The 20081-nt window shown below is 51.9% G+C and overlaps 8 protein-coding genes across 8 annotated transcripts; 2 read left to right on the plus strand and 6 right to left on the minus strand.

Moving 5' to 3' along the window:
- Positions 1-192: 192 nt before the first annotated feature.
- Positions 193-616, minus strand: ALTATR162_LOCUS8215 (uncharacterized protein; the record flags this gene model as incomplete). Its single annotated transcript, XM_043315845.1, has 2 exons — positions 193-359; positions 421-616. The coding sequence occupies 2 exons, from the start codon at positions 614-616 to the stop codon at positions 193-195; spliced, it is 363 nt and encodes a 120-aa protein (XP_043171780.1).
- Positions 617-1113: 497 nt separating this feature from the next.
- On the plus strand, positions 1114-2320 carry ALTATR162_LOCUS8216 (uncharacterized protein; the record flags this gene model as incomplete). Its single annotated transcript, XM_043315846.1, has 2 exons — positions 1114-1162; positions 1290-2320. The coding sequence occupies 2 exons, from the start codon at positions 1114-1116 to the stop codon at positions 2318-2320; spliced, it is 1080 nt and encodes a 359-aa protein (XP_043171781.1).
- Positions 2321-2423: 103 nt separating this feature from the next.
- Positions 2424-7571, minus strand: ALTATR162_LOCUS8217 (uncharacterized protein; the record flags this gene model as incomplete). The annotated part of the gene is made up of 5 exons (XM_043315847.1): positions 2424-2443; positions 2500-2594; positions 2807-2864; positions 2918-5613; positions 7363-7571. The coding sequence occupies 5 exons, from the start codon at positions 7569-7571 to the stop codon at positions 2424-2426; spliced, it is 3078 nt and encodes a 1025-aa protein (XP_043171782.1).
- A 1139-nt stretch (positions 7572-8710) lies between these two features.
- ALTATR162_LOCUS8218 (uncharacterized protein) lies at positions 8711-9385 on the minus strand (the record flags this gene model as incomplete). Its single annotated transcript, XM_043315848.1, has 1 exon — positions 8711-9385. The coding sequence occupies one exon, from the start codon at positions 9383-9385 to the stop codon at positions 8711-8713; it is 675 nt and encodes a 224-aa protein (XP_043171783.1).
- Positions 9386-10012: 627 nt separating this feature from the next.
- ALTATR162_LOCUS8219 (uncharacterized protein) lies at positions 10013-11080 on the minus strand (the record flags this gene model as incomplete). Its single annotated transcript, XM_043315849.1, has 2 exons — positions 10013-10780; positions 10838-11080. The coding sequence occupies 2 exons, from the start codon at positions 11078-11080 to the stop codon at positions 10013-10015; spliced, it is 1011 nt and encodes a 336-aa protein (XP_043171784.1).
- Positions 11081-12458: 1378 nt separating this feature from the next.
- ALTATR162_LOCUS8220 (uncharacterized protein) lies at positions 12459-13542 on the plus strand (the record flags this gene model as incomplete). Its single annotated transcript, XM_043315850.1, has 4 exons — positions 12459-12504; positions 12563-12961; positions 13015-13166; positions 13219-13542. 4 exons carry the CDS (start codon positions 12459-12461, stop codon positions 13540-13542), a joined length of 921 nt encoding a protein of 306 aa, XP_043171785.1.
- Positions 13543-13766: 224 nt separating this feature from the next.
- On the minus strand, positions 13767-14936 carry ALTATR162_LOCUS8221 (uncharacterized protein; the record flags this gene model as incomplete). Its single annotated transcript, XM_043315851.1, has 1 exon — positions 13767-14936. One exon carries the CDS (start codon positions 14934-14936, stop codon positions 13767-13769), a length of 1170 nt encoding a protein of 389 aa, XP_043171786.1.
- Positions 14937-18839: 3903 nt separating this feature from the next.
- ALTATR162_LOCUS8222 (uncharacterized protein) lies at positions 18840-19549 on the minus strand (the record flags this gene model as incomplete). The annotated part of the gene is made up of 3 exons (XM_043315852.1): positions 18840-18996; positions 19049-19484; positions 19537-19549. 3 exons carry the CDS (start codon positions 19547-19549, stop codon positions 18840-18842), a joined length of 606 nt encoding a protein of 201 aa, XP_043171787.1.
- Positions 19550-20081: the final 532 nt, after the last annotated feature.

Here is a 20081-nt window from a genome sequence, read left to right on the forward strand (position 1 = left end):
ACATGGATCTTGATAGAGTCACATAAAGTAAGACACTTGCTTGCTTGTGAAGTATTGTCATTGTTTCATTTCATGACTATCATAATCGTATGCATGTTACCATCATCGTGGTCATAGTCCATGGCCAGCGGATCTCCTGTCCTGCCGGCTCATTGCATACCCTTCATTATGCTGAAGCCTTAGCTCAACAGCTTAACCAAGGCGGGTCTCCTTGTCCTTGATGGGAATGTCGGAGCCGGTGGTGCTCTTGTACTGGCCACGGATGAAGTCGCTAATCTGTTCGTCCTTGGCTTGTTCGACGGCCGACTCGTTATCTTGAGGACCGGCGCCCATGAACTTCTCTTGGACGAAGTCGACACCTAGAGTAAATGTTAGCATCTGTCGCAATCACAACATGTCGGAACCCAAGGGTTGACGTACCCTTGTCGAGGTAGTCCTCGTTCTTCTCGCTCTCCTTGCCGCCGCCAGCAGCAGAGTTCAGCTTGTCGCCAATGCCGCCGAGGAAACCACCGGAGCCAGAGGACTTCTGCTCAGAACCTTGGCCTTGGACGACCTGCTCGTTGACGGATTGGCCTTGGCTGTTGCCGCTGCCGGTAACCTTGTTGAGGAAGTCCATGATGTTTGTTGTTGTTTGTTGGAGAATAGGTAAGATAAATAGGCAATCACAGTAGTAGGAATTGAAGGACGTTGTATGAGATTGTTGTGAGTTGTAAGCTGAATGGAATGGAGGAGAGAGCTATTTATGCAGCTGATTTACTGGCAAGGATGATGGTCTTGGAAGCGGGAGCAGCGATGGGTTAATCAAGATCTAGTCCCTGGTGACAGAATCTTGGTATTGAAGCTAAGCTGGCTTGATAGGCGTGTATTGCAGGCTGGGGTTATGAAGCTACGGGTGGTGTACCTGATGCGTAGCTGCCCCGCTTGCTGCGCGCCTACGTCATCCGAAGCTCGGAGACCCCGCCAACGCGGAAATTGAAACTAGTGCTATCGCGAGGGGGGACGTTCCGCCATCATGACTTGCACGTGCGAGAAATCTTGCCATTGCGGGTTTTGTTGCTTCTTCTTTGAAATTCTGGACCGGATTGACGCGTCTCTACCATTGTTGTCATCGCCATGATACCAATCACCATCATCACAGGTTTCTTGGGCTCAGGAAAAACAAGTAAGTTGTAAATTTCAGTCACAGGTCTTGCAATGCCCCCCCACAACACGAAATGAGCGCGTTCTGTTGAATTTTAACAAGAGAGCAAGGACAGAGAAATCACAACCTCATACTAACAGCCTTGCAGCGCTGATCCTGAACTTGATACCTCAACTCCCTAAAACCTACAAGCTCGCACTCCTAAAAAATGAATACGGCGACGTCAAAGTCGACACAGCACTCGCCTCCTCGGCCGCGATATCGGGTGTACAGGAACTCCTCAATGGATGCATATGCTGCAATCTTGTCGGGCAGCTCTCCGACGCCCTCGAAACGCTCGCCAATGATGTAAAACCCGACCGTATCGTCATCGAGACCTCGGGCTCTGCATTTCCAGCAACACTAGCCATGGAAGTAAATCGGCTGAGCAGGGAGACGGGAAAGTATGTCCTGGATGGTGTCATGAGCGTGATTGATGTAGAGAACTGGAAGGGATACGAGGATACAAGTTACACGGCCAAGATGCAGGCAAGATACACAGATTTGATCGTACTCAACAAGCACGAGCTGGTCAGCGAAAGACGGTTGGAGGATGTGGAAGATGCAGTGCTAGCGCTGGAGGTTGAGCCACAAATACCCAGAACAAAGAGTAGGAAAGGGTGGGTGGATAAGGATATTGTCTTTGGGCTGGATGCGAGGTTGGCCGGAGTCACCGAAGAGAATGGAAGCGCGCATGCACATGAGCATGATCATGACCATTCCAGCGAAGTTGAGGTTCTTACTGTTACACTGAAAAGCAAAGATGGGAAGGGTAGTGTGGACACGGTGAAACTAGCAAAACTCCTCGAGGATCCAACGAAAGACGAAGTATACCGGATAAAAGGCATCCTATACACCTCCACTCCACCAAAGTCATCAGATACTGAGGCGGATTCCCATCAAAAGATACCAGAGGGACGAGCAAGATACATCCTGAACTGGTCGTTCGGGCGCTGGACCTTTACAACTGTACCATTACCAGCCACCGGGAGCTCCAGCGAGGAAGATTTCACGCTAAGGTTGACGGTCATTACTGCGAGATATGAGTCGACTAAATGGAAGAAGCAAATTGAGTCAAGCGGGCTGGTTGCATTAGAAGGCAATGCTGAGGGCTCCTTGACAGTTGAGAAGATAGCGTGAGCGATGGACGTGAGAGTTTTTGATATACCCAGCCCAGTATTTAGACAAACTACATAGAATAGATTACTACATATACAGGATGATGATTTTGCATGCTCCGAGTCTAGATGTTGTCCCCATTCGCTGCAAGCGCCATCAGCGACGAACGTGGACTTACAATAAATCAGTAGAGGGCTTACTGTTATAATTCACGATATCTGGGCAGCAGAATTGTGTACACTTGGAGCGGGACTGATAAGAAGACTCTAGGTTCCGTGTTGAGTGTAGAAAAGATCTATCATAGGAAAAGACCAACCGGACTCCACTCTATGCAGTGCTTGTCATTCATTCATGCGTAACATCCCATGCGCAGCTCTTCGTCCCAATACCATGCCTCTATGCACCCGTTGCCCTCACCAATCATCATGTCGTAAGAGGGGTATCGAAAGTGTGAGACATGCCGTTCATGACTTTGTGTTCGCTTGCTTTTTTTTTTGAAGCTCCAACTCAATCATCTCAAGGCGAGCGGGGTTCTTGGAGAGCTTGCTCAGAGCACCAAGCAGACCTGTGGTGCTGGTTAGCAAAAATCCTGTTGGGCATTCAGAAAACAAAACTTACCAGTTGCGCCGTTGGGCAATGTCGACATGGCAATCGAGTTGCGATCACCCACGGTAACAGTCTGGACATTGGGAACTTTCCAATCCTCCTTCAACTTCTCCGCCCATCGGAAGACACCCTCATCACTTCGGTCGTTGCCAGCTGCAAACACAAAGTCGGGTCGAGCCGTCTCTGGGTATTTGCTGAAGATATACTGCGAAGCAGAGGCCTTGTCAAAGTCAATGGGCTCGATGACAACCGAGTCCTTGGTGGGAACCGCCTTTATGCGTTGCTGCTCACACGCATCGTTAATGTGGTTCGCGCAGTCACCGGCATGTCGGCTTGCAGAGTCGTCCTTGTCGCTGGGTTTGTTGTAGTGGAAGATGATAGAGCAGTGGCGCTCCTCAACCCAACTACCTTCCACACGCTCGAGATAGTACTGCAAGATAGGCTTGACTGAGTCTTTCCACTTCACAGTCTTCTCTTCTTCGGGGAATTGAATCCATTCACTCGCGGTGGGCTCGCGTAAGAAGCAACCATTCTCCGCGATGAGACCGAGACCTCGTACGCGGTTAAAGATGAGCTCGGTCTCTCGAACAGTCCGACCAGTCATAACGTAGACAACGTTCTTCTCATCAGAAACAAGGTCGTTGAGAACGACGATGACACGCTCAGTGCTTGCCAAGATGGTGTTGTTAACAGATCCGTAAGATGCGAGTGTACCTTCGTAATCAAGTACAAAGAGTCGTCGTTGAGATTCCTGGTAGGTACGGGCAAGGTTGCTGGAAGAAAGACGGGGAATGGACATGGTATCGCGCTTGAACTGTTCGTCGTGGACCTTGGCTAGATAGGTACTCAGGTTTTTGACCCAGAAATCGCCGGTTTGGTGCATAACCGTGTCGCGCAACTTGGTATATCTCCGTTCCTTCTCAGAGTCGGTCATCTCCAAAGCGACCCGGAATGCTTCTGCGATGCTGTTGTAGTCCCATGGATTTACGGCTAGATCGGCTCCTTCAAAGACCGAGGCACTTCCGGTAAACTCACTGAGAATGACAGGACTGTGCTTCTTTTCGCTCGCACGGCCGTCCTGGCAGATGACAAACTCGTGGCAAGTGAGGTTCATGCCTTCGCGAAGACTTGTGATTGCGAGTGCGTCGGCGATGGAGAGAAGCGCGAGATACTGCGAGAAAGCAATGTCTTGCCTTAGGAAGATGAGAGGGTTGTGAGTCAAGGTCGAGTGAACTGCATCGATACGAGTGACAATCTCGGAAACGGTTGCAGCGAGCTCGGTGTCCTCGGTGGTGGATGTGGCGACTTGGATCATGACAACCTTGTCCCTCCACTCTGGGTTCTTGTTCAAAAACAGCTCGAAGGCCAACAGCTTCTGTCGGACACCACGAATGTTGTCGAGCTTGTCACGAGCGACAATAACCTTTTTGCCCTCGTATCGCTTCTGCATGGTCGTGATCCACTCTAGAACTTCGGGTTCTTCACGTGCCAGGGCGAGAGCGCGAGGGTCAATACCAATGGGCGATGAGTGTACGTTGACAAAACGGTTTTCTAGCTGGACTCCGTCTTCGGTAGCCTCGACTGAGAGAATCCTGCTGCATGTCTGCAGGAAATGGTGGGCATACTCCGGTGTCTGAAATGCGACTAGGTTCGCTCCGAGCATGCCGTCAAGCAGCTCCTTGCGCGCAGCTAAGCAGCGGAATACCTCGGACGATGGGAAGGCAGTGTGGAGGAAGAAGCCAATCTGTGCATCTGGGAGCTTCTGGCGGATCATTTGAGGAACAAGACACAGGTGGTAGTCGTGAATCCAGATGACATCCCCGCGCTTGTAGTTTTTGACAACCTTATCCGCAAAGGCCTGGTTGACCTTGACATAGAATACCCATGAGTGATCAAGGAAGGCCTTGCTCTTGGGGTGATCGGGGATAATGTAGTGGAAGACTGGCCATAGGATGGTCTTGCAGTAGTGGGCGTAGTGGCCGTCAAAGTCCTTGTCGCTGACGAAGACGGTGAGAGCGTCATGCTCTTCCTCAAGTTTCTCGTAAATCTCCGTCTTCTTCTCCTCGTTCAAGCTGTCGGTAGGGAAGCCAATCAAGCCCACGCTTATAGTGTCGCTAATGCACTTGTTGTCAACTGCACAGCGTAGAGCGTTGGTAAGCCCGCCGTTGCCCTGGACAGCAGGCACAACGGTGTACTCGGTGGCCCATCGCGGGTCTGTTGTAGGCTTGCCGGCATGAGAGCCCTTCATGCGCTCCTTCTGGGCTTGCGCCCGCTCCTGTGCCTTGGCGTATTCCAGAATCGTGTCGGGTGGTGCTGGCTCGGCCCTCGACATGGGCTGGTTGAAGAACCGGCCGGTGGTACCCCATTCAGGGACATGGGCATCGCTACGTACCAGGCCCCGGGGGTCTGCTGGCTTGGGAAAGTGCGTGGCTGCACTGGGCAGGCCAGGGGTGAAGAAGTCTTCATGCTCGGTCATTCTCATAGGCGTCTTGGGCAGTTGGATATGCGTCGGCGGCGCGCGCTTAAGGAGGCTCTGGGGCTGCTCATCATCTGCATTTTTGGTAGCTGGTCGTGCACTGCCTGCACTAGTGGAGGAGGGCTCGCGGGCGGTCTCGTTCAGCTTTGGGGGAGCTGGTTGTGGTGGGCTTGGGGCGTTGGAGTTGGAGTTGGACTTGGACTCGTGGAAATCGACAGTATACGGTAGGAAACTAACTACATTAGATGAGGTGAAGGCGCAGAGCTGCAAGTAACAATCATGATGCGCTGTCTATCGATTGGATAAGCAGAAAGTGGTTACCTACAGGGAGACGACGTGGGTGGTCATGTTGGGCAGCAGTCTGGCGTCGGCGCCCGCTGGTCAGAAATTGTGGTTGTAGAAATGGCGTGGAGATTGTGAAAACAGATATAGGTGGGGGGAGCGGGTCCTGTACAACGGCTCGGAGGAGACGAGGTGAAGTTATAGAGGCGGTAGGAGCGCGCAGTGAAATTTCCGGTAGGTTCGATCGATCGTGAAGCTCGTCCAAGGGAAGCCAGACGTTAACTTTGGCGTGTCGAGTTGGCGGCCCAAGCAAGAAAGAGCTGTCAGAGGCCTAGGGGGAGAACAGGAAAATTCAGGATATCTGGCTGTTGTTCCTGATGAGGCGTGCGACATACGGCCAGGGACAACGTACTGGTTACTTTCATGTCCATGGCCGCAAATTGCAAGATTTCAGCCCCGCGGTATGACGTACAGCCACACCGGACAAGCACAGCGCGTTGCAGAGCTTTGTGGGCCTCTCCACAGCAATTCGTGCAGCGAATGACTCGATGATAATCATCTTTACGCAAGTTCCACGGAAACAAGTCGTCAGACGAATGTGCGCCGGCGCATCCTTTGCCAAAGCCTGACAGCTGCGGGAGCTTCCCATTTAGTCGCAAACCACACAGCCCCGCGCACCAATTAGAGAGGCTACGGCTCGTGCAACCGTTGGGGCTATCAACCATAGCCTGCTTCAGTCCTGTGCGCGCCGAATGCTCCGAAGCCAGTCACCCGTCTGTTCAGCTCGGGCAGCTTCCAGCTTCCATGTGAATAAGGTGCCATCTCGATGAGGAGTGGCGGGGAAAGTGTTGAGTCTTTTTGTAGCGCTTCGGCACCTTGCACCGTCATGGCATTTGCGCAGAATCCGATATTGCGCGAACAATCCGATGTTCGCCTACATCAAATTCTCCCGCGGCTCACTGACCCCACCTATTACTATATTTTTCATGCATGTGGACTGCAGACGCTCAGCAAACCAACCATCTAGAATTGGGCGTGTGAGAACAGATGAGAAGGTTGGAGAAACCTACTGCGTTCCAAACCTCGGCCTCAACTCCCCCAACATTTCGGTAGGACGTTTCATGAGGATACCGAGATATCATGCAACCTTGTACTGAGACCGAGACGTGACAGAAACTTCTCGCTTTACCCGGCCGTCCTCGTAAGCAACCGGCCGCAGTATATGCAAGATCATGATATCTTCTTGACAAGTCAGATACATTGATCATACTAGTGACAAACTGAACAGTTCAATCGGCATAGTCGCCGATGCGGCCATAAGAATGTGGTTCTGGCTGTCTTGAAAATATACGTACGCTGTCTTCAAACGTCATGTGATACTATACAGTCCAGAGTCAACCGGTCAAGACTTCACAAGCCAACAACCTGTTCAAATCCCAAAATTAAGCCCTCTTCTTCCCTTTTTGCTCACACTGTCACCCCGGGCACCCCCACCCCCAGTAGATACCCCGTCCTCACCAGCACAGGCAACACATTCAACGTATTGGTGACTACATCCTTGTCGCTCCAGCTCCCAAAGTCTAATATCCCTCTCGTCCCCATCTCACACCATGCCGCATAGCAATGCCCCAAATCACACAGCACCAACCCCAACACGATCCACCACCACGTCCTCCTATCGTCCACAACCCGCATCAACACGCCCTCTGTGAAAGCAAAGAAGAGGTATGCCGATGCGAGTTGGTCGTAGGCGATTTGTGAATCGGGGTGGTAGGCCGACGTCGACGGCATGAAGGTGAAGTACTGCGCTGGTGCCCAGTGGAGGTGGTAGACGCCGCCGAGGGCGAAGAAGGGTTCGAGATAAAGGTGCCAGAGACGGTATATAAAGGGCGTGTTTGGGGGCGCCATGGCTGCGCGTATGCGGTGTGGGTGCGAGGTAAGGCGTATGTAAGGCTTTGTGCGGTTGTAGAATCAGATCGCTCGTCCCGTTGCGCTAAGTTGGATCTGTGATCTCCACGATGTGACAGATGGTATACAAGCGATTGACAAAATCGCAAGTAAGCGCTGTTCCTTGTCGTTGAAACCTATTCAAGCAAGCACTCATGCGACAGCAACGAGAACAGCACTGTATGACGTAGTCTGAACAAGCGCATGCCAGGTTGTTAGTTGTCCCTGCCGGCAAGTTGCGGGCGGACAATAGAGTCGAGTCCGGTATTGGCGGAACTTGCGGAACATACCAACACCGCAATCGATAGTAATTCTACAAACTGCCTTATTGGGAAGTGCGAGCAGGGAACGGACTTCCGGTGCAGACATGCAGATGATCAAGTTTTCTCCGTCTTGATCCTGTTGGCCTGTTTCTCGTAGCAAGGCGATTGGCGTTGGGAACGGAGGGAATTGAGTAGTTGTGTCACGCGCGCGAGGTATGGCCGGCATGTAACACAGTATGCAGGGGATGTTGTACACGTACTTACTGGGAACTTGGACGCGGGAAGCGTTGTATAGGCGGTAAAACGGGTGGTAAGGTGATTAAGAACTTATTGACCCATTCAGGTCTGTTGTTCCAGCAACAGTGTGCATAGAACATCTGCATAGATTATAATAATACATACTCGCCAAATTTGACATCAACTCCAGAATTGTAAAGCCCCGTCACTTCTCCTTCTGGTCTTGCCTCATGCACATGTATCTCTAGCGTGCGCCGAAGAAACAGTGCACTCGTCTGACTCCTGTCACTCGGCACACCCTGAAGACAATCACCTTTGTACCGGCCATGCCCATCTCACAGCTTGGCATGCTGTCACGTTGCTCGCTGGCTATAGAGTAGCGCTGAAATTTGGACACTGTCCGCAAATCGTTGATTAGGCCATGACGATGCGCTTCCGACATTCAGTGGTTTGACGTCCTGAAGTCAAGACATACCGGCGGGATTGGGCAAGGGGCAGACGGCAGGACGGCAGCTGACCCTGCAGATTGTGAAGGGTACCGTGAAACCTGAGACAGACCATTTCCTCGGGTCCGCGGTCTGTATATCGCATACCCCCCCATCATTCCATCCTGCCCTCTTGCACATACACATTGTGAGGCCCAGCACCGCAGTGCAATGCGCCGCTCGCCAGCTGTGTAAACTTCGCTTCAGCGACATCGCCCATACAATGTTCAACAAAGTACCGCGCCGCGAGCTCGTTTGCTGCCAGCATGGTTCCACAAGTCCCTACAACCTTTGTGTCCTCGCCCATATCACGGTTTTTGCTGCTGGCCACAACATGGTATACTGTTCTGCCATCGTGCGCTCGTGGAATCAATTTCTGCGAATACAGAGCATCGCGTAGGGCGAGCGGATATGTGCTGATGTCGCCGGGGACGATAGTAGGTTCGGGGCGGCGATGGACCAGCTGGGGTGCGGTGGCCACCTGTAGCGGAGGCTGCGAAACTTGTGGATAGGGATGAGGTTGCGGGTATGCGTGAGGAGTTGCGGGCGTAGAGCCGCTGACGACGGAGGCAGGGGCCAAACGCGGTTGTTGCTGTTGATGCTGAAGTAGGAAATCGCGATGCTCGTCCAGTTGTTTCCTCAGTGCGTCGCTCGTTGTTTGAAAGATGCGCTCCTGGACGCCTGGACCGAGGTTGCGCGAATAGTGTCGCAGGTCGGAGCTGCAGTCGAGCTGCAAAAGGCGGTGCTGACGATCGAAGCTATGTGAACGTGCTGGAACTGTTGCTGTCATTTTCGGGGTTGCTGTTTGCACGACTTGACGCGGCTATATTAGATGGAGATGAAAATCTGATATGATGTGAATGACGCGGATATTCGCAGATCGTGGAATCTTAGAAGGCCCGGAGCCATTTCCTCCCGTGTTCACGTCTCCACGTGATATGGCGTGGCAGTATCACGACGCGAGCACTTGAGGCACGTGTCGTTGCTTCTGAGCCATTGTATCGAAAATTATTTTTGCTATGCATGCTGGTGCGTCGGTGTGCTGCGATATATCTGAGATTTATACGCCAGTTCTATATGCGGTATACGGGTCGTTATATGACGTCGCAGGATTGGTGGGCGTGAACATAGATAGAAACATGACGATCCTGCCGGGATACTCCTTCAACAAGATCGCGCTGAAACTCCACCAACGCCCACCATGAAACGCCATGACAACAAAAAGGAAAAATCATGCTTGCTTAGGGGAAACATCTTACAAGTGAAACCCGGATCTCCACGTAAACATTACATTGCCCAGTGAAAGCCATCAGCAAACCATATGCGTGTCATAATCGTCATGAGAAGCGGCCTGGACTCCGTATTTTGAGTAATACTACCACTTCATGAGGGGTGCAGGTGAAGCTTATTACACGCTTCATAGTCCGTTACCGAATGCCTGACGAACGTCGTGCTGAAGAGCCTCGTAGTACTCGCAGAGATCGGGGAAGGCTACTATCGCCTGTTTAACCGGGAAAGGGACATCGCAGACGATCTTGCGCCAGTCGTTGCGACGCTCGCGCACGACGTGAATGAGCTCCTTCATGCAGTTCAACGACATGACACACATTTTGCGAGCCCACTCAATGTCGATCGAGCCGTTGAGGTGCTCTAGATCTTGTGTAGTGGGGTTGATCAGTACTGACCAGGCAAAGTTGTCGTGTGAGGGAGACGATGCTACGGGCGGTGTGGCAGGCGTTCCTCCATAGGCCGCACCCACCTTGAAGTACTGAGCCCAGACATGATCAAGGTGCTTCGCGAAAGGGCTCGGTGGAACCTTGTTGCGGGAGTTACCTGAGTCAGACTGACCCTGACGGAAAGCCATCTCTTGTACAGCTAGATACTCGGGAACATCGGTCATCAATGGTGGAGATGTGTCAGCAGAATTGACTATGGGAGATGAGCGACGGCTTGAGTTGAATGACAGACGACCAGAAGTACGCCAGTTGTCAGACATCTGGCTAGTATGGGTGCTGCGACGTTGTGTATTGGGGTTGTTGAGGTGGTCGGCTCTGCTGGACTGCGTCTTTTGAGCAGAACCACCATACTGCTGAATAGCCTGCGGAGAAGCGAGAGTCTGGGAGATAAGGGAGGGCATGCCGTTTCTGTTGGCTGACATATGATGAGCTCGCTGAGGGGTTGTCGGCTGTGTGTATGTTAGAAACAGTTCCCTGGCATGTCTCTGGACTCAAGTAAGGCTCACAAGCTGCTGCTTGGCTTGTAAAATCTGGTTGTTGACTTGTCCTCGAGGTACAGTCATGGAATGGCCAGCGGCATTGTCGGAGCCCAGCTGCAACAGTGATCCTCCAGAGGGAGTGGATGAATCAGTTGACGCGCTTGCATGAGATCCAGCCTCTACCACACTCGGCGAGATATCAGACTGACCATCCGTCTGGAAGCGCACTGTTTGACCACTGCGATGTGGACTGCCGTAGTTGCCGATCATGCTACCTCCAATGACTCTGCTCTTGCTGGGCGTGTGCCTCTCGAGGACTGTCAACAACAAGATTTAAAAGCAAATGCAAGAGCAGATGACTGACCTGAGGTGATGAAGACATTGCTTACAGAATCTTGGCAACAATGGTGCGTTAATAGTGGATGCGAATGTGGGCGAGGTGCGAGCGAAGTGCGATGGTGGAGAGAAGAGGGCGGACGTAGTGTGGGTTGGCAACAGATGCTCCCGCCAAGCTAACAGCTATCACAATTAGGCATCCTAGAGTGGCCGTCTTGAATCTCACTCTCTATAAGGCGTTAGGAAGAGCTCGAAGTGGGATCAAGACACGCGACTTTCGTCGTGCCTTCTGTTTCATGGTACGCGTGGTGAAGGTGAGTCGACGTCCGGAAGAGGAAAGAGCGAAAACATGAGCGTGAGATAGGACCGAGTAAATAGAAAAGCGGACCCGAAATTGGCATGATACAGTGTCCTTAAGAAGCGTATCGAAACGACGTGTATTTATAATACCTGAGAGTGTGACACGGTCAAGGTAAGAGTGATCTATGGGTCTGGTCAGTAACGCAAATGCAAGTGGAAAACAGGGCGAAAGACAAACACATGTACTCTTGAGATTGTTGACACAAAATTTGATTTACTGAAGTTCCAAGTCTGTGAAGGCCAGGCCGTGGATGAGACGTGTGCAATGATTGCAATGGAATGACAGGCGCAAAACGAGCTGCAAGGAAGTGTCTGGAATATAGAGAAGAGTGTGTACGAGACCCAGATAACGAGAGGGTGCATAAGGTTATATACCGAAAGTGCAGAGTTCTGCATGTTGATTATTACTACAGACGTAGAATCTTGAAGTGAATTCTACTTTTCGTGAGGCTGGTGGTGCGGACAGAAATGTCGATCGTCAACACATGGCATAACATACATCAAGCCACCACGACAGTACCGAATTTTCTACCGTTGGCAGTTTCAGGATATCAACCTTGCGAAATGGTCACACGAGCTCGAAGAGATTGCATAAAGCCGACAATGTTCCTATGAAGCCGACTCGTTTGCGCCACTTTCCACAAGGCCAATGGCGTGAACGGGAGGAGTCGAGAACAACCGAATCGTACGAAGATTACTGCGCGAACATTCTGCATGTTGATGAATATATGGTGAGATGTTCATAGCAAGTGTTGACGTTTTCGACAATGATGTAGTGGCGTCGAAGGGCCGAAGAAGCCGGGATCGTCCGATGAACGGGTACCACCAATCACAGATTGGCAGTTGTCATAACCGAGGAAGCTTGAGTGGCGCTCTGGCGCTACAACTTCGATGATAGCAACACTTTGACCTTTAAGCCTCAGCCCGCACTCTCCACTCCACATTAGACACAATGGCCTCCATACGCGCTTTTACTCGTCTGGCTGCCCAGCGAACTGGTACGTATATCGCCCAGTATCACAACCTCAATTGAGCATTGCTAACGCTCCACGGCAGCCGTACGCCCGGCAGTTTTCTCTCGTGGCTTCGCCTCCGTAAACGACGTTCACGCCCGGGAGCCCATCTCCAAGGTCGCCGAAAAGATCGCACCCGATGCTTCGCGATCACCCATCCCCGAAAGCGAGACGTCGACAATCAAGGATCCCGAGGCCAGCAAAGATGCGAAGACCAAGACCTTCCACATCTACCGATGGAACCCAGATGAGCCCACGTCCAAGCCCAAGATGCAGTCGTACACGCTCGACCTGAACAAGACTGGACCCATGATGTTGGATGCGCTCATCAGGATCAAGAACGAGGTGGACCCTACTCTGACTTTCAGGCGGAGTTGTCGTGAGGGTATTTGCGGAAGTTGTGCCATGAACATCGACGGAGTCAACACACTGGCATGTCTTTGTATGTGGAATAGCATCGCACATGGGAGTTGGGAGGCTAATAGGATACAACAGGCCGCATTCCTACCGACACTACCAAGGAATCTCGCATCTACCCGCTTCCCCACATGTACGTTGTCAAGGACCTCGTACCGGACATGACTCTCTTCTACAAGCAATACCGATCGGTGAAGCCATACCTGCAGCGCACCACTGCCGCACCAGATGTACGTATATATTCTGAAGCTTGCCGAAAAGTTAGTACTAACAGTTTACCAGGGTCGTGAGTACCGCCAGTCCAAGGAAGACCGCAAGAAGCTCGACGGACTCTACGAATGCATTCTCTGCGCCTGCTGCTCGACATCGTGCCCATCATACTGGTGGAACCAAGAGGAGTACCTTGGCCCCGCTGTCCTTCTCCAGTCCTACCGATGGATCGCCGACTCACGAGACGAGAAGAAGGCCGAGCGCCAGGACGCCCTCAATAACAGCATGAGCTTGTACCGATGCCACACCATTCTCAACTGCTCAAGGACATGCCCCAAGGGACTGAACCCTGCGCTAGCCATTGCGGAGATCAAGAAGAGCATGGCCTTCACCTAGAGTGGTCGAGACTGTTGTAGTAGTAGTGGGAGAGTCACTGCATCATATTCGCTGTGTGTACCTGCGATTTTGCGCTGAAGTCGATATTTTTTGAGTCGGATTTGTACTTTTTGAGATGTATATGCAAACAAATTCAGGCAATTATTTCATTGTTTCTTATCTCTATCTAACCTTTGCTTAATACGAGTCTGTGAATCCTCACCTTTCCTTTCAAGTCGTTTTCTTCACCCAAACCAGGGACCCCTCTCGCCTGGCCCTCTGATCTCATACATCATCCACCCACTGAGTGACTGGAGTGAATCCAGCTTCTCCTCCGCTGTTCCAGCCCATGGGTCGTCTTTGCTTGTGATCTTAATACCTAGCGACCCTGCAATCATCTTTGTCTTGTACTCCGTACCATTGTCGTCCACCAAGACTGGCACGGAAGCAAAGCCACTCGGAATATCATTAGTATCAACGCGATGGTATGATGCGCCATCCAACTCCAACCGCTCTGGATCGGTTGGGCTAATTCCCCAGCCACTCACTCCTCTCTGCAGATCATACATACATTTCCCCTTGTCGTCCCAGAAGCAGAATGCCGTCAACCAGCCTCCCAGGTACGACGGCCCACTACCTCCGCCAAAACGATGCGCAATCTTGGACCAAAAGTCGCGTGAGGTGGCAGCCTGTTTTGAATCAAAAGTAGCTATGAAGTTGCGCAGAACGGGGCGAAGGAGGTCTGCAAATGTGCTTGTCTGAGGCCCCAACTCTGGCAGTTTATCGAGTCTGGCGAGGATATCTTCGTAATCTGCGCGCTCACCTAATAGAGTGACAGTGGGAATCCCACACATGAGGGTCATCTTGTATGAGAAATAAGCCTGCATACTGCCCATCATGAGCACCGCAGCCGTCGTACGGTCGGTAACTGTGGTCGTGCTGAAGGCTGGCATGATCCAGTCTCGCAAGTTAGGGTCCTTGACATTCTCCCGTATCAACGCTGTCATGCGCCGTGCGAGCGCGCCGACGTCTACGCTATGGATATTGCCAACGTCTTTGACTTCGAGCTGTTTCTGCCCTTGGTGCGAGACGAAGTGGTCGCGCAGTTTTTCGGCGTTGGCGTTGATGTAGAAGTTCAGCTGCGATAAGATGGCGAACCATACATCTTCGGGGCGGATGGTAAGGTGATGATGGCTGCAATATGCATTGAAAGCTGCGTGGACGAACCCGTTGTTCGATTCGATGAGGTGAGATTTACCGAACTCGTCCTCGGGGATGGAACTTTGGATAACCCTTTTGCACTTTTGCGAGTCTCGTGGACTCGTCCCTCTTAGTAGTTCTTCGCTAGAGGTCAGTTTGTGATTTCTGTAGTAGCTGTTGGATTCGTGGTCCGCAACTGTGAGTGTGACCGGCATGGTTGTTGGTGTGTATTGGAAGATCGGTTGCAGCGTAGAGAAAATCCGAATTATTTTGAAATGTTAAGATTGTACTTTTCCTCATGAGAATACGAATAACTCTTATACCTATGTGACATGGGTTTCAGGCGGCCGTTACAAGGTTGTCGCTGTTGCTGCCTATGCCTAGATCAGCCTACGGTCGTGGATGGGTGCCTTCCAATGGTTCGCGGGGTAATTCCGTTTTCGCTCTTCCAAAATTTGCACCAGCCATCACAACGAAAAGGCACAGCTTTACTTGATGAAATTGTCACATGGAAGAGCAACGCGTCCGCGAATCTGCCATCATAGCTCCCGATACCGACAGCATGATGCCTCGTTTGAAGAAACCAGCCAAACGGTGTCTTCCTGTACATGGTTTCTCCTTCGATGATAAATGATCCCGGCTCACAGAACAACAACACTTGCACAGTCTTGGACTTCTTTTGTCATCCATGTGTTCAAAAACATGCCAATATCAGGCTGCAGTTTGGCCTGCACAGCCAAGTATGTGGCGTCGGAACAAGGCAACCTCCCAGACACAACCGGCTCCATGTCTACTTCAACATCATACCTACTCCAGTGAAGAAACAGAATGTCTGATCTCAAACGAACAGTCAATTCGGGTATTTTCAGGGAGAGCCCATTGCTACAAGGACTTCCGAGTGAGGTTCCACCAAGTTCCCCATACACGTTCTTCCTTGTGACGATAGCAGGCGAGACGCCTGAGCATCGAGACGCTCGATTTGAACCACTCAGTACCTTCAAGTCTATCCCTAATCTTTCGCAAGATTGGAACAAAGCCCAAACAGCCCCCAGACCAAGGACATTTAGTAGGATTGGTTTCAATCAAGCCGTGTATCAATGATCGAGCGCAAGAACTGAGTGAGGCATGCAACCTAGAAACGGATTTCAGACCCAATCCTTGGGAGGATCGCTATCCAAAACGTTACATCGCATCACTTGAACGACTGATGAAGAGACGTCTGTTTATCACCTCATCGGGTCATCTCGGTCTCGGACCAGCAGGCATGATGGCTGGAGACTCGATCGTGATTTTGTTTGGTGGAAATGTACCATATGTATTGAGATCCCTCAGTGACAATCAATGGCATTTTGTCGGTGAGTGCTATCTTGACGGGTACATGAACGGGGAAGCGCTCGACAACGAGGGTAAAGGTCCACAAAGCCACAGGTAGGTTGAACTAGTGTGACAGGTAAGAAGTCCATCGAGGGATAAGTTTGAGCAGTGCAATTACTCTCATCTTCGTCAACATTGGCATCGGGCCGTATGGATGTGGTGAGTTTTGTCGGGCGAGGAAAACTAGAAAGAAGAATGTTGGGGACTACAGCTAGAAAGAAGCAAGCGATCGCTCCAGCTGGTGCTAGCCTATTTTGCCGTAGAGCATGCAGGAAGTCTGAACCTGCGTTTGCAGACGATTTAGCGAGCTAAGCTGGAAAAGTAACGACGGCGGTGAGAATGTATTTGTTCGCGACTGTGCTGGACGACAGCACAGGGCATGTGCATGGACCTAGTCCAGTCCTTTTTCTACTGCAACGAAGAGATTGAGGTGTGAGTCGACCAATGTCGAATCAATCGGTTGACGCGCCACCTTGTTATGATTATGCAGCTTCCGGGAGCCATCATTTACGCGTTAGCAAACTCATTCATTCCTCAAATGTTGGACGCGACAACTGCTCAATGGGTATTTGATTTGTTCATTATTACCACGAAGCCTAGGAATATAGGCATTCGCACCACGGTGCAATCCCGTTAGGGAAAACTCGTGTTATCCTATACGCGAATACTCAAACACATTATACACAAGCTCTTGCCCGTCCAACATACAGATCTATGACTTCGTATCGGGGGTCATGTCTTGTCCTCCTTCATATCGTACTGCTCGGCTGCGCTCCAACTCGAATCAAGGGGGGGTATCTTATGCGACGCCACGGCCGGCTTGCCTCTGTGCTGTGTGTTAGAAGAGTGCGAATATAGGTGGCTGGTGAGGCTGGGTAACGTACCTTCTTGTTGATGAACATGGCAATGACCAGGACGGCGACGAGGAAAACAATGACGAAGACGACGATGACACCGGGCTCACGCTGAGCCCAGTTCTTGTCACGCCTGGCAAGCTGGTGGAGAGCGTACTCGGCGCGAGCAGCGATAGGCATAGAGATGGCGGCCATTGTGTTTGTGGGTTTCTGAGGTGAATGTGTTAGACAGGATGTTCGAACGGGGTAGCTGAAGAGATTCCTGGAGCTGGAGAAGCACAGGCCAGCGACATTGGGCGAATGCGATTCAGTCCAAGAGAGCTATGGAGCAGAAAGATCTTCAGCCAAGGCTTGTCGCAAGACTGGTCCCGATGGCGTAGATGGGATAACGCGGCGCGCAACCTCCTAGGCAGCTCGAGAGAAAAGGCGGCATTGAGCTTACATTTACGAATTGAATCGGACCTCTTTTGAATTATCGAGCTGGATGAAGCTTTGTTTGGAAGCTGGTGATGGTAACGGAAGCTTGTCAGCGCGATCGGATCAAACCCACGGAACGGTCGCGACGGCAGAGGGACTCGGCGATGTTAATTGAATGGCGCAGGTCGACAGCGATGCAGCATCAAAGAGTGAAATCAAAAGCCTTAATAGCCAGAGGCTGATAGTCCGCTTTTAAATGCGCCGGCTCGCCGAAAATTTCTGCAGTTGATGAGGCATTTTGTTTGGCCCCGGGTCCTAGCGGGTTGGCCGGGAGCCTCCAAGCTTGCAAGGGTAGAAGCGCGAGCTTCGGCCGGGGATGGGAGCGGTCATGGAATTAGTGAACTTACGTGTGTGAGTCGCGAGAGCGTGTTGAGGTGGGTAGCCGATCGTGGACTTTGGGGATGTGGGAGATTCGGGACGAAGAGCAGCAGCAGGAGTAGATGAATGGCTGGGACCTGGCAACGCGAGGGTTGAGGAAGCTAGGATGGAGCTACCCAGCGCGGCCAATGGCGCGACATGCCATCATTTCGTCGTAGATGAGCCGACGATCGCCAGCCTCATGTTCGGCAGACGTCAAGGGAGTTTGCACGTGTTGATTCACTGTTTTCCAACTTGTTTACCTAGTTCGTACGATAACAAAGAAGGCCCTCTGCGCAGCTTCACCGGTCCCTTTACCTGGTGATATCCACTGTAGCTACTCCCCATGGACGCTCCTCGCGCGCCTCCACACAGTTGCGTCTGGTTGCTGCAAGCCGCCGCTGACGCTACTCATCGGCTCCACTCGACCACGACCCCTGCCACTTATTAACCGTTCTTGTGCCGCAGAAGCAGCAACGATGTCATCGCCCATTGCTTATCTGCAGTGACTGATGAACACGCAGCGAGCCCACCCTCGGATAGAACGCCCTGGCCGTTTGACAAGTCGAACCGTGGGCTGGCAGGCAAAAGCACGCCTAGCGCACCGGAGACAAAAACAACGCATGCTAATAATGCCTCATTTCCAGACGCTCCCTCTGCCGTCAACAGGGCGACGCGCTACGCCGATAGCGCCCAAGCAGACCGGAGGCGCGTGGGGTGGCCTTGGTTCGAGCAGCCGGGATCATCACTAAGCTTCTGTTGTGCCTGTGCCCCCGCATCTTGGCGAGGCATGGCACACGAGGCGCTCTGAAACGCTGAGAAGGATCGCTATGTCACGCACACATCATCACCCGTAGCAAGTGTCGCGAGTGAGAGGCAAACATCCAGGGTGTGTTTCCATGCCCGCCATAGTGACGTTGCCCGTACAGCCAATATTGTTGTTATCAAGGATGGTGCTATAGCGTCGCACATGACTCGGCCACCGTGTGACCGATGTTGCCTGGGCATAAAACACTTATTCAGGCCATCATAACAACAGCTATGTGCAGCCACCCGTCAAGATATGCTGTCGCCCGAACCAATTCCTCCACACTCGCCCCCAGCGGTAAGACGGCACCGTGCAGCACTGCCTGTGCCAGTAGCGGACTTCGTCTGCTCGGAAACAGTGTCGGCAATATCTGGTTCAATGCTGTCCCGATGGTCTGTGGTTGCCCTGTTTCTTGTCAGCCCCATCCGGACCTACACCGCAATTACACCTACTAGACGACAGATTTGGCGTCACCAGCCTCTGCACAATTCTCAAACTCCCTGGTGCCGTTTCTTCTTGAACCCCTTCGGACGACGCATGTGGGAGATACAGCCTGACCGGCAGATGTCTTAGGTTGACTCCTTGCGGATTCAGCAGCTTTTGGTTGATGGGATTGTACAACGCAAAGTCGTGGTTCTTCACTCCATTCCAAAGCTGTGTGCTGTCCTCTTTGCTCAAAAACATGACTGTCTTTCCTGTTCCTGTTCTGAGGTAGTCCGCCTCCTTGACACTATGAATAAACAGATCATGCATATGCTTGTCGTCATTGTCGAGTTGAACGAGCTGTTCGAAAGGGAAGCCAGAGAAGTGCAGTGTGAGGCGCCACGGTAGATGTTGGCGCTCTTCCTCTGCATTATCAATCTTTTGAGCTTGCACAGCTTCTGTATCCGTGTCTGAGGGATATGCGGGCTCAGCACCAGAGTAGAGGTCGTAGAGGAGACCTACAGGATAGTGCCATTTCAACGGCACATCTTCGTAGGATAACCATGCATCTTTCGGTGTGACGTCGGGGTAGATGAGGCTGCGTGAGAAGAAGGCATGTAGTTTGTGTATGAGTAACCCAAGATAGGATATTCGTGGAAATTGTATCTGCCTCTAGTCAGCTCACAAGTCATCGAGCTGTACCGTCATCATGCAAGTATCGAGGTTGCACATACTAAGTAAGGGTCCGACTCATCGTATGTCCTACAGTCGCCCTTGTGCAGCCGTATCTCGAGCGGAACACTCCCATTCCAAGTGCTCTGCCGTAGTCTACTAGTGACGTCTCTCGAGGCCATCGAAGCGAAGCATCCAAGACGCACGTCGCCAGCCGCCGTTCTGGTAGCCTAGGCGCAGCTGCTCGATAGTGGGGTAGGTAGGCAAGGCGCGGTGGCGGGGTATGCAGGGAGCTTGGGCCTGGCGTGCAGGAACCACAAGCCTTTCGCTCGGGCGTCTCTGCGACAACCACGAGCACTTTAAATTATTTGTAGGAACATGTGCGCTGGTCGCGT

The sequence above is a fragment of the Alternaria atra genome (genome assembly GCF_907166805.1).
Source record: "Alternaria atra isolate CS162 genome assembly, contig: 28, whole genome shotgun sequence".
Lineage (NCBI taxonomy): Eukaryota > Fungi > Ascomycota > Dothideomycetes > Pleosporales > Pleosporaceae > Alternaria > Alternaria atra.